General features: G+C 33.6%; 3 protein-coding genes across 3 annotated transcripts in view; 2 read left to right on the top strand and 1 right to left on the bottom strand.

Moving 5' to 3' along the window:
* Positions 1-6,254, top strand: part of LOC131855287 (ITG-like peptide) — a 60,315-nt gene extending 54,061 nt beyond the window's left edge. The window contains exons 4-6 of the mRNA XM_059206538.1: positions 2,791-2,898; positions 4,747-4,883; positions 5,940-6,254. Coding sequence (XP_059062521.1) covers positions 2,791-2,898; positions 4,747-4,883; positions 5,940-6,059 — 365 coding nt within the window. The 3' untranslated portion in view covers positions 6,060-6,254. The remainder of the gene's footprint in view (positions 1-2,790; positions 2,899-4,746; positions 4,884-5,939) is intronic.
* A 2,108-nt stretch (positions 6,255-8,362) lies between these two features.
* Positions 8,363-9,634, bottom strand: LOC131855376 (uncharacterized). The gene is made up of 2 exons (XM_059206634.1): positions 9,581-9,634; positions 8,363-8,791 (listed from the first exon to the last, which is right to left on the bottom strand). Exons 1-2 carry the CDS (start codon positions 9,632-9,634, stop codon positions 8,363-8,365), a joined length of 483 nt encoding a protein of 160 aa, XP_059062617.1.
* A 2,886-nt stretch (positions 9,635-12,520) lies between these two features.
* Positions 12,521-13,769, top strand: LOC131855259 (uncharacterized). Its single transcript, XM_059206501.1, has 2 exons — positions 12,521-12,565; positions 13,317-13,769. Exons 1-2 carry the CDS (start codon positions 12,521-12,523, stop codon positions 13,767-13,769), a joined length of 498 nt encoding a protein of 165 aa, XP_059062484.1.
* Positions 13,770-18,295: the final 4,526 nt, after the last annotated feature.

Genomic DNA, 18,295 nt, shown 5'->3' with positions numbered 1-18,295 from the left:
AATTACATAAAAAAGTAGGCACTTTAGTTGGACTTTTTAATTCTACAAACAAGTAACTATGTTTTGCCTTTGAAGACTATGGTATGGTTTTCAGAAATGAGGATTATTAAGTCGAATATAGACAGTTTCAAAAGAGTTAGTGATTGCACTAATAAAAGCTTACGTAACAATAACAAACTGATTTTACCTAAATGTCGTTTGACTAAAGTTAGTAATTCGTTTTATGGCAATTGCGTAAGGTTTTACAATAAAATACCAGAGTCTGTTATAAATCTGCCAGAAAAAAGATTTAAATGTCAAATAAAACACTTCCTTTGCAAAAAAGCTTACTATAAAATTGAAGAATTCGTTAACGATAATAATGTTATTGTAGAAAATACTTAAACTTTATTGCGCTGACAATATTATTTGGTTTTTCTATGTTGATTATCGCATGCCTCTTACTTGTTACAATGTAATTATTATATAAAAAAAACATCTATTAAAAAGAGCAACACACAAATTTCTTGCTCATTCTTCTTGTGATGAATCTGCATTCCGAATGAGTGGTAGAATCAAAATATGACTATTCAAAAGTGCTTGTAATGAGTTTATTTGAATAAAGTTTATTTCTATTTCGAAATATATATAAATAGAAATCAGTAAGTCACAAAGTAGAAGAGAAAACGCCACATCACATCCTATATAGTTGTAGCCCACTCATGCATAAACGAAATATCTCGTTGGAAAGTACACACTATATCCCGAGGATATCAAAATCGTAAATCTTGGGATATCCTGCAATTTTGGTACCTGACGAGCTTAGGCAGCTAATTCTAAAAAAGTGCGAGCACAATAGATCTTTGTAGGTCGTAACGCTACAAGTCTAAGCACCAAAATCTTTGATAAAACAAAGTCAGAAAGTCCATTATCAAGGAAAGAAGTTACCGTTTAATAAAAAGTTACAGATTGTGTTTTCTTAACAAAAATAAGACTGTCACGTACTTGGGTGACAATAAAACAAATATAAACCACGAGAAGCTATTAGGAAATCTCACGTACAAACTTTAGTGTGTGCGGGAGAAATTATTTTATTTTCACACTTGGGCTGGATAATAAACTTATTTTATTTAGGTCAAAGTAATCTTTCTTTATATAATGAAAGAATGTGAAACTGCTTTCTTATACTACGATGGTGGCAAACAAGCATACGGCCCAACTTATACTTCAATAGCTGAACCGACAGTCATTGTCCTGTCTTATTAACAAAAATTAGTAAATAAAAAGATAACAACTTAACCTAACAACCAATACAATTGTAAATGGGTCTACTCTTAGGAATGAAAAAAATATATCTTTAAATTTCAACTAACATATTTTTTAATTTAAAAAATATTTAAAATAACATATTTTAAAATTTTTATCTGTCTGTCTGTTTGTTCCGGCTAATCTCTGAAATGTCTGACCCGATTTTGACGGGAGTTTTATTGGCAGGTAGCTAATGTAATATTATTTATTTTAGACAATAAAGTTAAATTTGACGCGGACTAAGTCGCGGGTACTGCTAGTACAAAATAAACAGCGTTCTGCTAATATTTGTGGTAAGAGTACACAAGGCAACGATATTACAGATGGCGTTCGCCACTTTTGATGTAAATTGGACGTAAAGGAAACTGTCTTGGGTGCAATAAACTTGATGAATTTCCCTTGTTCCCGCTGTTGTTGAAGATAACGTCTGGAAGCATTTTCTCTTAAATCATTCTTGTCTTTTGCTACATGCTTACCATGTTCCTAAAATTTATGTACAGAATTTTAAGGATAATATTGAGATTTATTATAAACTAGATACTCGCCCCGGCTTCGTACGAGTGTACGCCCTGGATAATTTACACAGTGCCGTCTAGTCCCGAGCTAAGTAAAGTTTATATTAGGAGTGATAGAAATATTTAGACTTTAAAGAGCTTGTGTTATGGGTACTAGAGAACTGGTACTAATATAAACAAGGGATGGACAACCCTTATCACTTAGGGGTATTATAAATACGTAGTAGCAGATTCTCAGACCTACTGAATATGCATATAGAAACTAACATTGTGACACGAGAATTTTATATATAAGACTAGCGACCCGCCCCGGCGTATCACGGGTATTATATTATATTTTACCTTATTACCTTCCTCTAGAATCACTCTATCTATTCAAAAATATAGCTTCTTGCGTAGTTTTAAAAATTTAAGTACACATAAGGACAGACAGCAGCAGTGACTTTTTTATATACTATGTAATGATATTGCAATAAAACCAATACAAAATTTTAAATATCCTAACATAACATACTAGCTAAAACTGAACCTAAATCAATTGCTCATTCTTATTGTGATGAGTCTGCGTTCCGAATGAGTGATAGAATTTAAATTCAAAACTGCTTATATTAAGTTTATTTGAATAAAGATTTATCTCTATTAATATATTCTATAGATAGAACTATCCATAGATCACAGAAGAGTCTGAAAGAACAAACCCACCACTTATCTCCCAAATTAATTTAATTTTTTTTTATACTACGATGGTGGAAATCACGCATACGGCCCATCTGATGGTAAATGGTTACCGTAGTCTATGAACGCCTGAAACACCAGGGGTATCACATGTGTGTTGCCGACCCTTAAGAAACCTTAACCTCTCGTAGGAAAACCTCGGCAGGAAGTTCACTCCACAATCTAAGTGTACGTGTATTGTTATCAATTTATCAGTTTATTTCTATTTCTTCTGTTTCATAATTATTTCTATTTCTATTTCTTTTGTCATCAGATGATGGAGGTCGTTGTCTGCCGGCGTTTGCTGGGAGGAAGCTCGGCGAAATATGTAATAGGGAGAATCAATGCGATGCTGGACTAGTCTGCGAGGAAGTGGTACCAGGTATGTATGAAGTAACCATTTTTGTGTGTGATAATAGAATATTATAGGCAACTGCGCTAATGGTCCAAATCTAATTTTGCAGCCCGATAGTAGTATAATTCGATTCTCATGAGTCATATTGCTTTTGCAATAGCATATGCCGGTGGTCACTTTATTCTCCCAAATTTAAATTTAAATGAATTTGTATTATTGTAAACATGTACAAAATTTATTTGAAAAAAATACGATCTGAGTTTCTTGTCAATTTTTCTCATCACGAAATCATTCCGAACTGACGGTAGATTTGACATATCATACTCGTAAGAGTCTGTAATAGACCTACATGAATAAAGATATTTTTAATTTTAATTGAATTTGAACATATATTATAAATATTATTATAATATATGTTCAAATTCAATTCAAATTTAAAATATCTTTATAAAATCAATCAAATAAATCAAATATATGGTATACATATATAGTATAATTAATATAAATTAAATAAATATACATTACTAAGTAATATAAATAGTATACATATATTTCAAGTAAAAATAGGAAATAAAATGAATTGTTCTAAGTAATTGGTAATCTATATCATATTATAACGTGATGTCCATCATGCAGTTCATGTTAATAGGCGACGGTAATAGATTACCATCAGGTGGGCCGTAAGCTTGTTTGCCATTCGAATGACATAAAGAAATCACTACAAAATTTTATAAATTACAAATTATTCTAATAAATAAGAATTCGTAAACGAAAATAAAAGTTCTTTACAAAGCATAAAAGAAACTTATAGGGAAATTTTGCTTTCGTAAAACATAAATTGTTTATTCACTCTCGATTCGTCTGAAGAAATCTTATGAAACATAAAAGAAAGGCGTAGGCGTCCGCTGAAGTATTTCGCGATATTGTATTTGTATAAGAATATTTAATTTTCAAAGAGCACAAAAGTTCAGGGCTGTTGAAATAGAAAATTTCAATCTGTCTGCGCGAACTACAAAGTTTCATCAAAATCAATGTTTAAACCCGTTGGTTCTCGGTTGGTAACGTGGACTAATGACGCCATTGCAAGCAATGTAAAAAAACACATCAAAATCGGATCTTTAGTTTAGGATCTACAAAGCCACGACACGTCTAAGTCATTATTTCTGTTGTTTTATATATTCCTAGCTACTAATGGACCATATTATAAATATGTAGCTTATAGACTAACATACATATAAAATAATAATGTAAATAGTCTCTGTGGTCACGGCACTGACGACGGCAATCTGCCACGACAGCGCCGATACACCACACCCTTCGGCCAGTAGTCCTCCTTCATGAAGGTGGGCAGCATGTTGGTTGGGACCCGGGCTACAAACGGCATGAAACTTGTATTGTGACTCAACTCCATCTGCGTCACCCTCAATGTCAGGTTCCTTCTGGTCCGTATGTAATCGACAATGTGAGGTTCCTCCTGGTCCGTATGAAGTCGTTAATGTCCTGTTCCTTGGTGGCTTAGTGTAGGCAGGATAGGTACAATGCCCCAGTCGGTGTTGTTTCTTCTTTTTCATTTCTTTCAGCATATATATATTAGGCCACTGCTGAAAATATGCCTCTTGCATAATTTTCCACATTGTTCGATCTGTGGCGCATCTTGCCTGCTGTCAGGTCCGACCTGGACAGATACACGGATTCCTAATGGCATCAGACCATCTGGCAGTTGGTTTTGAATAGAATAGAAAATAATTTATACAAACAAATTTCCATTGAAGCACTTTTGAATAGTCAAATAAATAACTATGGTTGGGCTACGCTTCTGCTTCCCATTCTAGGTCACCACATTAGGAATCGCTGATTGAATTGATTTGCTTGCAGGTGAGATGCACGTGTGCCGTCCACCGTCAGCTGGCCACAAACAGTACAACGACGACTGCAACTCGTCCAGCGAATGCGACATCACTCGTGGACTCTGCTGCATCATGCAGCGCCGGCACCGACAGAAGCCAAGGAAGGTAATTAACGAATGAGCAGTTACTTAAAAAAAAATTGTTAAGTTACAAGGCAGCAGGCCGGATCATGATCCTGTGAATTTTATCCTTAAGTTTAACATGTGAGTCACATCGTCGCCATAATCTTTCAATTAGATTGGCAACTCTATCATAAGGGGCCGACTCTATCAGCTCTCCAACTGTATCAGGAGGGGGGTTAATCACGTGATATTTTTTTAGCATTTTTTAATCTCCCCCTCTCCCTTGGTGAGACGTAGTGAGGTTTAGTGCAACATCCATCCCATAACATCACGTGTATTTTCAATGCTTACACAGAATCATAATTTTTTTAGAATATAACTAAATAGAGGTATAAATCTGAAATTAAGGACCATGATAAAAATGTCTACACTAGGTTGCAGGTTGTTTTTTTATTTTTACCATAAAAATAAATATACGCTATATCTTACCACGCTTCCCCTCCCTCTTGTGATATTGTCCAGATTTTTGTCAAATCCCTCCCCCCCTTTCAAGCCTCACGTGATTAAAGGACAATCCCTAAGCTGATATACAGAAAAACTTTAATAATTTTGTAAACGTACGCTAAAAGCTGGCAACACCGCAGTCGCTCGACGAGTGAATCATTTAATATTAATATGGAAGCCGCACGCTTACAGTTTAATAAGCGTGGGAGCTGAAAATCAGCGTTTGACTACTTCATTTTGTATTCATGATGTTGTAACAACTGTGAGGTAATAAATTGGGTGTAATGAACTAGAAATTCACGTTCTATATATAAATATCTTCACGACGTAATCGTGAATAAGGTATTCAGGGGCAGTATTATTAATAATTTTTTATATAACTTTTATAATATTAACACCCAGACCGATATAAATAATCATACTCATGAATACAAATGTTTGCATCTTACAAGGAATCGAACCCGCAACCATCGGAAGTAAAGCGGTGTGCGAAACCGAAACTACCGTCATTTCGTGGATAATTATTTTGTATTCTCGGTACTGTATTATTATGTACTTTCATCATATATTAAGAAAGTATATCATTTGTTTTCAGAGCTGCGGATATTTCAAGGAACCTTTGGTATGCATCGGCCCTGTCGCTACTGATCAGATTCGTGAGTTTGTACAACACACAGCCGGGGAGAAACGCGTTGGTGTCTACAGACTGCACTAAATGCATCCATTCTCCTTTACACAGTATTTAATGGACAGTTAAACCTCTTTTACATCATGTAAGTTAAACAATATAATAGTCCAGTGGGATTTTATTTGCACAGAGTAATATAGATTTATTTATGTATAGATCAACAAACAGAGAGTTATCAAAAATGTCGCAACATCTCTGTTGTTCATATTGTTATTTTCATTTATTATTAAAGTTTGTTAAAGTTTATTTTTACTTTAGGAAATGTTAACAATGTTAACATTATACAAAAATTTATTAACAATATGATTAATTTTTATTTATTTGAATATTATTAATATTTATTTATTTATATTATTATTAAAACATATAACTGTCCATTATAAACTGTGTGAAATGTCTTTAAAAGTCTTTTACTAATAAAAATATACGCAGACGTTAATACATAATATGTATGTTATTTTGATAAATAATACATAAATAACACATATATTTTTATTAGTAAAAGGTGATAGCAATTGAAAAAATGTTAATCGTTTCACTATTTATTTATTTTACTGAATAATTAATTAATTATAATATTTAATTAAAATATTGCGATTTAATATTGTTTCAGTAAACCAGTGATTTATTATTATTTTTTTTGGAATGTTCAACTATTGGTAGAACTATTAACATTTGTTCAATTGTAAAGGAAACTTTGAAATTACGTTAATTAAAATTAATAATCTCTGTTTATAATTATTAAATTGTGATATAGTTTATTATATTGTTTTTAAATTTTAATATATTTCTGTAATTATAGTTTTAACATGTTTATAGTTTTATTTTTACATATTATGTTGTTGATAAAATTAATTTATTTAATAATGATTTATTATTCATTTTTAATAACGTAATTTCGAAGAGCTATCGATAAAAAATGAACATATTGCTTTGAATAATGGTTGACCGATTAGCAAAAGCTTTTATTTGAAATTATTAAAGTTTAAAAAACACAAAAAATGTTATAAAATAGACAAATCAAGACATATCATTTCGATTTTAATTTTAAATTAAAATAATTACATGTGTAGTTTTTAGATTTAAACATAATTATAAATGAATGTTTAAAAAGTAATTCGTACTTATGAATGTTATTAAAATTAGTAATCGCTGCGAGAATAATCGCGTCTTATTAACATTAATGTATTTTAATGTTTAATCATTAAATTTAATAATAAATTATGATTAGATTTAAACATTAATTGTAATTAAGTCTTCAAAGATTGAAACAAATACATATCTTACTGGCTGAGGCATTTATAATTGTAGGGTTTAATAATATTGATGTTAAATTTATTATATTAAACTATATACTTAACATATCATACTTATAAGCTGCTCTTAAAGTAAGTGTAACATATCCTTTATTTTTCGCTTCCTTTTTCTATATAAACGTTAGGTAAAAATTTCGAATCAAACTATTCTAGGTGCCTAGGTAAAATACATATCACTATAATAATGTTATAGATTTTTTTTTAATAATATTAATTAACACTTTATAAAATAACACGGTTTTCTTAACACACTGTTGTATTTTTGAAATGAAATGAAAAAAAAAACTTTCGCCTAACTACTGTGATGCGTCTACATATTTTCTGAAGGTATACTCTATAATAGTAAAAAAAAATATTTTTCTGTCGAAATAAAATATTTCCAAATACTGTTAAAGATATCAAATATCTTCTTCGTACTCATTTTGTTTGTTGACGGTACACTTTTTGACATAATTATACTCGTATGAATCGTTACAGATTGGCCTAAGTTTTAGAATGGCTTTATAGAAATAGTATGCAAGTAATTCTATTAATAATTGTTAGTAATAAGACTCGTTGTACGTAGCGTGCAACTTGTGTATTAAACATTATTATGTGTTATATTATATAAATTGTCTGCAATGTAGTTATTATTTACTACCCCATTACATCATTTATTTATTTATTTATACACTTTATTGCACCAGAACAAAAAAATATATATGAATTAATCTTATATATAAAATTCTCGTGTCACAGTTTTCGTTCCCATACTCCTCCGAAACGGCTTGACCGATTCTCATGAAATTTTGTGAGCGTATTGAGTAGGTCTGAGAATCTGCCAACATCTATTTTTCATCCCCCTAAATGTTAGGGGTAGTCCACCCCTAAATTTTTTTTCCATAATAAAATTGCATTTCTTTTCCATAAAATGCTAGCATTACAAGAAATGTTTTTTTCTCTGAATATGCAAGTATAAATGAATAACATAACCATATTCAATTAACATTTTATTAAATAACAATAACCTAACAATTACAATAACAATGTCAGTAAAGTCTGCACCACGCACAGAACCAATTGGAGTAAGCCAGGAAGCAGACCACCTCCAATTCCTATCAGGACCTCTTCAGCTATGTCTGTGATGGAAGATATGAGGGTTGTCAGCAATCCTTGGATGTTCACGATGCCTGTAGGTGGAGTTGATGGGTTGGCTCCAGCGGCGTACTCTGGTAAGGACCTCAAGAAGTTCACAATTGCTAAAGCTTGAGAGTACAACTTCAGTAGTGAGGTCTCCAGTGCACCTAAATCAACAGGTATCATGCACGTTATAGAAGGCGGTAGTGTGTCAAAGATGGAGAGCAGAGACAGTAGAAGATTGTACACATTGTTCAGAAGAGGTAAGAGAACGTTGACGAGGGGATATACTGCTGGAAGTTGGACCCCGGTTGCTGCGACAGGCGACTGCAAGAGATGACATTTTTTTAAATAAGTATATAATCAGAGTAACATATAAGCTATGTATATGTATATTTATTTCTGGTTTCTTTTTAAATAATGATGATGATGAATACTTTATCTGGTGCCAGTTACATTAGTCTTAAGAGTTGTATCAATTCAGTCTAGAATATAAGCAAATCTAGTCCCGATAAGTTATTAAAAAAAATATTTTTTACTTGTCGAAAGCGCATAAATGTCCATTATTTTTTACACTTTTTAGCTGTACCCGCGACTTCAACCGCGTGAAATAGACGGCGAAAGAGGAATTTCCATTTCACCCCTTATTTTATTTTACCCCCTTAAGGGTAAAATTAATACAAATTTTGAATGTCATATTTATTTATATTTAGTCAACAGCCTAAAAATTAAGTTTCAAACTTCTAGCTTTAAAAATGACGATACTTCCATACAACCTTACATCTCCCCTTTAAACCCCTTGCAACCCTTTTTTCGCCTTAAAAAGTAGCCTATGTCCTTTATAGGCTACTTTTATTTACTCGGGGTCTAGACTATCTGTATACTAAATTTCTCTTGAATCGGTTTAGTAGTTTTGGCGTAAAGCGAGACAGAGTTACTTTCGCATTTATGAAATTATTAATTCCCCATATAAATTTGGATACCCTTTATTATTTCCCTTTACGTTGCTTTATGTTTATAAAAGCATTGGAATAGTCCGAAAAAAGGGGCTTAGGCTCGAAAAGGTTACAGTCAGACAGAGACTTTTATAATAGTTATGGTTAATATTGAACTCACCGTAAAAACACAAGCGGCAACTACAAACAAAGTGACAGTTACTTTAAGCGACATTTTTTTAAAATTAAACTGTTTTTTTTTAATCCTTTTTGACACCTATGACTTGCCCAAATATCTGCGTGATTTTGTACTGAATAATAATATTAATGTTTTTATATATAGTTATATTGCAAAATTGGTTTATAGATAATGCTGTAAAGTGTGGTCGTTGATATTAAAACATTGTTGAATTACATAATGTAAGGCATAGAGTTATTACGAATTTTTTGTTATCAAAACCATTTCTAGGCATACATTTTTGTGTAATACCTTTTTTATACTCATCTATTTATTTATTCAGTGAGTCTCGTGGCCTAGTTGTTGGAAACCCCTACTTACACACAAGATCGTAAGTTCGAAACTCTTCGGGACATCTCTGGAAACCATCGTGGTTTTTTTTTCAGAGATGATAATGGAATGATGCATCCGCCTGCGCTAACGGTATACACTGGCGGGGCACCAGTAGAGGATGACAGGATGAGCGTGAAGCAGTTAGCCCAGCGAGGCGACTTTACCAGAAATTAAACACGGTTCCCCGGTTTCCGAGGGAACCGTTTGGAGGTCGACCTAACATAGTACATTGTTAATAATAAATACCTAAATAAATAACCCTGGACAATTTACACAACGCCATCCAGTCCCGCGGTAAGCAGAGCTTATGTTATGGGTACTAGACAACTGATATAAATACTTAGATATTTTTTTGTAAATACATACCTAATATACAACCAGACCGATACAAACAATCATACTCATGCATACAAATGTTTACAGCGTGATAAGATGAGCATGAGGTCAGGTTAGTTAGCCCGTGACAAATTCACCAGGAATTTATCACGATGGTTTCCAGGAGGAACCGCGTGGAGGTCAAACTGAGATGGTATATTGCTATATATGGTGTCATTAGTCCACATTCGATACTAATAATTAATTTTCCCCTCGTTTAATAAGGTTTTTTCTTTAAGAAGTGATAATGGAATGGTGCACCCGCCTGCGCTAACGGTTTACGCTGGCGGGGCTCCAGAGCATGAGGCCAGGTCAGTTAGCCCATCGTGACAAATTAATCAGGAATTTATCACGATGGTTTCCAGCAGGAACCGGGTGGAAGTCAACCTGACATGGTACATTGCTATATATGGTGTCATTAGTCCACATTCGATACTAATAATTAATTTTCCCCTCGTTTAATAAGGTTTTTTCTTTAAGAAGTGATAATGGAATGGTGCACCCGCCTGCGCTAACGGTTTACGCTGGCGGGGCACCAGTGGAGGATGATAGGATACACATGAGGCCAGGTCAGTTAGCCCATCGTGACAAATTCAACAGGAATTTATCACGATGGTTTCCAGCAGGAACCGCGTGGAGGTCAAACTGAGATGGTATATTGCTATATATGGTGTCATTAGTCCACATTCGATACTAATAATTAATTTTCCCCCTCGTTTAATAAGGGTTTTTCTTTAAGAAGTGATAATGGAATGGTGCACCCGCCTGCGCTAACGGTTTACGCTGGCGGGGCACCAGTGGAGGATGATAGGATACACATGAGGCCAGGTCAGTTAGCCCATCGTGACAAATTCACCAGGAATTTATCACGATAGTTACCAGGACGAACCGTGTGAAGGTCAACCTGAGATGGTACATTGCTATAAATAGGGTCATCTGTCCACATTATTAACAATACCCTTTCTCGCTCGTTTAATTAAGTTAAGCAACTGCTTACTCTAAGAGGAGACAATATAGTTTTTTTTCTAACGGGAATGGCAAACAATTTTTTGGCCAATACGGGGTTAAGTGATAACCGTCGCCTATGTATACGGATTGTAAACTGTGTTTCGGGTGAGATACGGTAGTAAAATTACTGGGTATGACTGAATAACATCTTAGTTAATGTAGGCAATGTATGTCGGTTACTAGGCATCACATATGACGTCACGTCCGTACACATAGATGACGGTTATCACTTATCTCCGTGTTCGCCAAAAACTTGTTTGCCATTCCCGTTACAAAAAAAATAAGCTATATTGTCTCCTCTTAGAGTAAGCAGTTGCTTAACCTAATTAAACGAGGGGGTGAAAGGAGGGTTGTTAGTAATGTGGACTGATGATCCCATTGGTAGCAATCATGCTATCAATGGGATCATGTCAGATTGACCTCATCTTATCGATACGTCATCACACTTGACATGCCCACAGGGGGGGGAAGGAGATTGTTAGTAATGTAACTAATCATGTGAAACGAGGTTGACCTCCATGGGGTTCCCCCTGGAAACCATCATTCATCTTATCATTTTTCATTGCCCCGCCAGCGTATACCGTTAGCGCAGGCGGGTACACCATTCCATTGGCATTCATAAGAAAGAAACCATATTAAACGAGGTGGGGGGGGGGGGGGGGAAGGAAGTTGTTAGTAATATGGACTGATGACTCCATTTGTAGTAACGTCAGGTTGACCTTCAGGCGGTTCCCCCTGGAAAACATTATGATAATTTCTAAGAGAATTTGTCACGATGGGCTAACTGACCTAACCTCATATTCATCTTATCATTTTTCATTGCCCCGCCAGCGTATACCGTTAGCCCAGGCGGGTGCACCATTCCATTATCATACATTACAAAAACCTAATTAAACGAAACCTAGATACCTACCAATGCAATAGAATTCTTTGTACAATTGTATAATTGTATGACTTAATATTGTATGAATTTAATATTTATCAACTTACTGATAGTGTACTACATTTAGTGTTAAACGAAATGTATTACATTTTGTAACAATTTCACATAATGCATAATAATAGATAAATAATGTATAAATATTGTATGTTTGTACACATTTTAACATTAACCTATTTGGATTTAAGTATAACAAAAAGTTCAGTTTACAAGAAAAATAAAAAAAAATGCGCTCGCATATCGTGCTAGTCGCTTTCTCTGTTATCCTTTTGGTTAGTATTATATTTTTATTTATTTTATTGATTACAAAAAAAAATATTATATAAAGACAGTAATGGTCATATCTTTGCCCTTTTCTAGAAAATAAAATGACAAATATAAACGTCATGCGAATTTTTGGCGGGAATAAAAATTTTTTGACAGAATATAGACAAAGTTAAGCTGACAATGTAACTTTCTATATGTGAAAGTATTATTGTTTTTCTCATAAGATGTATTTGTAAAGTAAATATAATATAACGCTCATAATCATTAATATTTTGGACATTAATAAATTTGTACTATTTAGTAGTCTGTATTCGTACATATTGTCTTAAAAATGTAATGTTACAATATTTGTTAAAATGAGCAATAGACAAATTTCTTTCTCATTCTTTTTGTTCCGAACTGCATTTCGCTGAATGGTAAATTAAAAAGGTGTGACTATTTAAGAAGCTTATATTTAAATTTATTTGAATATAGAATATTTGTATTCTATTCTAAAAAAAATACAATAACTTGTACCTATTGCTATCTTCCGGGATTTTCTTTAAAGATAAAAATAGTATCAACTATATCTTTATTTCGCTGGCCAGTAATTTTGCTGTACAAACATAACTTATTATAAAAATACTGGAATGCTCAACAATTTTTTAAGTTGTTTTTTTATATGTTGACGTTAGCAATATCTATTATTGTCCGCAAGGTCTATAGGGGTCTATGTAATGATTACTCTTTATTAATTAAAAAAACATTTGATTCCAGGTAAAAAACAGCCAAGCCATGATCCCAGCGTATTCCGTGTCAGCACTCCGATTGGCCTTTGATGAGATCTCAACAGTGTTACCCATTGCAAACCAGCTCGCTTGTCTCCTATTACCCTTCCTAATCAACTTGATCAATAATCTAAACAATTTATCTAATATTGTACAAAATCTGACCCCAGCTCTGCTCCCTTACTTCGGCTGCACATTACCTCTTTTGTACGCAACTTTAACAGATCTAGCTTCAGTTTTGTTCTTGTATATAAGTGTATTGATTTCTCTATTCAGATCAAATGTATTAGCAGCACCAGGATTGTTGATGGGTTTGGTCTCCCAGGTACTTAATTTAGTGCTGGGATTACTGACAGGGTTGTCTGATGGTACAGGCTTACTCAGCGGTCTGATCAAGTTGATAACAAGCGTTCTAGTTGAACTGGAGAAATTGTTGCTTTAAGTATTTTTATTGTATTATAAATAAAGTATTTTAAGATGTTTATGTTTTGTGTTTTTTATTGAGTCTACAGAAACTTCTTCCAATCACGGATAAGAAATAACCAAACTAATCCGAAAGATAGTAGGGTAGTACCTACCTCGTTACATTTAAATATCCCAGTAAATATGACATGTCTTATATATGATAATGACATGGTTAACCCGCCTGCGAGTACTGTTCCTAAATTTAAGTGTATTGATTTCTCTATTCAGATCAAACGTATTAGCAGCACCAGGATTGTTGATGGGTTCGGTCTCCCAGGTACTTAATTTAGTGCTGGGATTACTGACAGGGTTGTCTGATGGTACAGGCTTACTCAGCGGTCTGATCAAGTTGATAACAAGCGTTCTAGTTGAACTGGAGAAATTGTTGCTTTAAGTATTTTTATTGTATTATAAATAAAGTATTTTAAGATGTTTATGTTTTGTTCTTTTTTTATTGAGTCTACAGAGACTTCTTCCAATCACGGATAAGAAATAACCAAACTAATCCGAAAGATAGTAGGGTCGTACCTACCTCGTTACATTTAAATATCCCAGTAAATATGACATGTCTTATATATGATAATGACATGGTGAACCCGCCTGCGAGTACCGCCTGCTGGGATTACTGACAGGATTGTCTGATGGTACATTTGGCTTACTCAGTGATCTGATCAAGTTGATAACAAGCGTTCTAGTTAAACTGGAGAAATTGTTGCTTTAAGTATTTTTATTGTATTATAAATAAAGTATTTTTAGATGTTTATTTTTTGTTTTTTTTTATTGAGTTTTGTGATTCTTGTGATGGAATCACGGGTAAGAAATAATCAAACTAATCCTACAGAGAAATGGAGTCGACTTTACCGTGTTGGATCTTATGACACGAATTTTTGGGTCTTATGGACGAATTTTTTATAGTATTGCAATGCTTTTGGACGCAGCTGGCCTTTAGAGCTTTACCGAACGATGCAGTAAGTGCAGATGGCACTCCAAACCCACGGAAGGACTTATGGCGCGGCTGATGGCCAACTCCCGCCTGACGGATACGACTTTAGTCTGAGGGCACCGCTAGGGGTTCGAACCTCGGCTAAGGCCATCGTAGTTTCAATCCTCGTTTGGATTGGACGGGGGATCGATCAGGTTTGAAGACTAAACTGGACGGCAGGCAAAAAAAATAATACATGGTTTTGAATTTTATCATACACCATTTATTTCGTCTGCATCATACTTGACATTTATACACATTATACATTATATTTCGCCCAATTTACAGATTTTCTTCTTAATAAGCCTATGTTTTATTCTAATATATAAATTATATTACTTTGAAGTTTCACCAAAATCCGTACAGTAGTTTTTGTGTGAAAGAGTAACAACGATCCATCTATACTTACAAACTTTCGCGTGTATTAAGATTAATTCCAGGATAAGAGACATGATATCTCAATCCTTTGGAATAGCAATGACTGAGTGTTATTAAGTACGTAGTGCTATTCATGACAGATAGTAGTTTAGCGGTTTAGCATACCGCCTCATTTCCGATGTCGCGGGTTCGACTCCTCGCACGGTACAAACATTTTCATGAGTATGATTGTTTGTATCAGTTTGCGTGTTTTTTATGTATAATATAACTGTAATATCTAAGTATTTATATCATTACTTTACCATATATGATTGTTTTACGCTTCTGTTTTATATATCTGATAGCAAGGAATATGACCGTGTCGGCACCGGCCCATATAGTAGCAACGGACCTTCCTTACTTTTATATCAGTTGTCGTACTCATAACATAAGCTCTGCTTACCTTGGGACTAGGTGACGTTGTGTGAATTCTTCAGGTATATACTTATATATACGACTACCATTTACCTTCATTTAGGTCATTTTTTTTTCAATACAATTACATAAAAAAATAACTGTAATAATCAAGAAACTAAAACATAGTAAATTATATAATTATGTTTACCTAACTGCATGAAGATCTGACCGTGAACTTTGCAAATTGTTTGCAATGTGAATAATGCATATTCATTTAATATTTGCAGTCACGTAATTTTTTTTTACTAAGTTAAGTAACTATATTAATACTAATATATACATAGATGTACCGACTGTACATTTGTTTGCTACCTTTTCATGACAAAATGGCTGTTTTTTTATTTTTCAGGACAATTCACACAGAATCATCTAGACCCCAGTTATTAGAGAAATGATACAAATATATAGATATTTTTTTTCGTAAATACATATATATTATAAAAAACACCGATACAAAATCTAGACCTAAGTTAAGCTAGTTAAAGATCGTGTTATGAATACTAGACAACTGATACAAATACATAAGACACATTTCTTTTCGTAAATATATATTATACATAAACAACACCCAGACCGATACAAACAATCATACTCATGAATACAAATGTTTGTGCCGTGCGAGGAATCGAACCCGCGACCATCGGGAGTAAGGCGGCGTGCTAAACCGCTAGACCACCGAGGTGTTAAAGTCTGTGGTAAATTGAGAATAGATTAATATTGTCTTTTATGTTATTTGTCTATACTCTTATTTCGAGCACTGGGCGACAACTATATAAAAACTATAGTATATCAGTCTGTTTGTTTTATACCATTTTACGAGTAAACGGCTGACCAGTTCATGATGTCAAGATTTAAGCTATGAGGACAGGAATAAATTATATTTTACTAGCTGTACCCGCGATTTCGTCCGTATAAAATAGTGACCTTAATCAAAAATTAAAAAAAAAAAATCTAACGCAATAAAAGACAAATAAAAAAGTTTCATCATTCTAGCATCAAAAATTCAAATAAAAACTTTCAATCCTATTTCATTATACCCCTTTAAGGGTAAAATTCTTACAAACTTTGAATGTCATATTTATTTATATGTAATCAACAAACAGCCTACAAAAAAAATTTCTAGCTTCTAGCTTTAAAAATAACGATTGAGGTACCGTATATATCGTAAAACCTTTCATCTCCCCTTTCAACCCCTTACAACCCCTTACAACCCTTTTTTCGTATTAAAATATATCCTTTCTCAGGGTTTAGACTATCTGTGTACCAAATTTCGTTTAAATCAGTTCACTAGTTTTGGCGTGAAAGCAAAACAGACAGACAGACAGACTTACTTTCGCATTTATAATATGTTATATATATAGTTAGGATAAAAAATATGTAGACGGCGTCGCGAGTAACAACTAGTATAGTATATACTATATTCAGGTTCAAGTTTAAATAACAAAATTCGAGGTTAATTTACGTTATGCAAAATATGCCAACATTTGCATTTCAATGTAGGTCGTGTATTATGCTTGACTGTGCATTAAATACATTACCTAATATTTTATTATTAATTTAATAAATGCGACAGTTTGTAGGTAAGTATGGATGTTTGTTACTCTTTCATGCACCCCGCCCCCCTCCGATCGATGCCCGTCTAATTCAAACGGGGATCGAAATTACGACGGCCTGAGCCGAGGTTCGAACCCCTAGCGGTGGCCTCAGACTTAGCTCGTATCCGTCAGGAGGGAACTGGCCTTCAGCCGCTCCATAAGTCCTTCTGCTGATTTGGGGTGCTAACTGCACTATGCTGCTCCACTTTACAGCTTCACCGGATGATAGGGGATCATCCGGTGAAGCTGTAAAGCAGCTGTGGTCAACAGCATTAGAGTAATCCGGACAAAAAATCTTTCACCCAAAACTACTGAACGGATTTTGGTGAAACTTTATAGTAATATAGCTTATGCATCAGAATAACACATAGGTTCTATTTTATATTGAAATTTAACGCGTGTAGCTGGTGTATTATAATATTACTAGCTGTCCCGGCGAACGTTTTGCCATATAAATTAAATACGCTATTATACAATAAGGGTTGATGTTAGAAGGGTGAAAATGTAGGGTTGTATGCATTGTTTAAAAGCACATTATTAAAAAGTAAAAATGAATTGTCCAAAAAATGTTGGAGGTGGACAAATCTTATCACTTAGGGGCATGAAAAATAGTAGCTGATTCTCAGACCTACTGAATATGCATATAAAATTTAACAAAAATCGGTCAAGCCGTTTCGGAGGCGTATGGTAACTAACACGAGTATTTTATGTATATATGAGAATTAGTGTAGAAAATGAAGTTTATAACATAAATATTTATTTCTATTAATTGTGTAGAAATAGCAATATATAGAGTTACTAGTTAAGTCGATCTATTCCCGTTAGGGGTGTATAGTTTACAAATTGACATATATGTACATACAATAATTCATAATTATATAAACAATCAATAATTTAATTAACTTTAAGATTTGTTCGCTTGATATAAGCAGATTATGCAAGTGCTATGTTTTTGTATAACATCATATATGTATGTACCCAAAATATATTACAAATAAATTTATTATTCTCATTTCTGACAGATTTCACTATGAGACACCCTATCCTAAATCTAACCGTTTTCGAGATATGAATTTAATTGATTTTTACAAA

The sequence above is a fragment of the Achroia grisella genome, unplaced genomic scaffold (assembly GCF_030625045.1).
Source record: "Achroia grisella isolate CSIRO2021 unplaced genomic scaffold, CSIRO_AGI_Agris_v1 utg1360, whole genome shotgun sequence".
Lineage (NCBI taxonomy): Eukaryota > Metazoa > Arthropoda > Insecta > Lepidoptera > Pyralidae > Achroia > Achroia grisella.
This window is presented reverse-complemented; position numbering and strand designations above follow the sequence as displayed.

Coding starts and splice junctions, on each gene's coding strand:
- LOC131855376 (XM_059206634.1), bottom strand. CDS start 9,634: ATGTCGCTTAAAGTAACTGTCACTTTGTTTGTAGTTGCCGCTTGTGTT. Junction 8,792..9,580: donor TTGCCGCTTGTGTTTTTACG/GTGAGTTCAATA, acceptor CATCTCTTGCAG/TCGCCTGTCGCAGCAACCGG.
- LOC131855259 (XM_059206501.1), top strand. CDS start 12,521: ATGCGCTCGCATATCGTGCTAGTCGCTTTCTCTGTTATCCTTTTG. Junction 12,566..13,316: donor CTTTCTCTGTTATCCTTTTG/GTTAGTATTATA, acceptor ATTTGATTCCAG/GTAAAAAACAGCCAAGCCAT.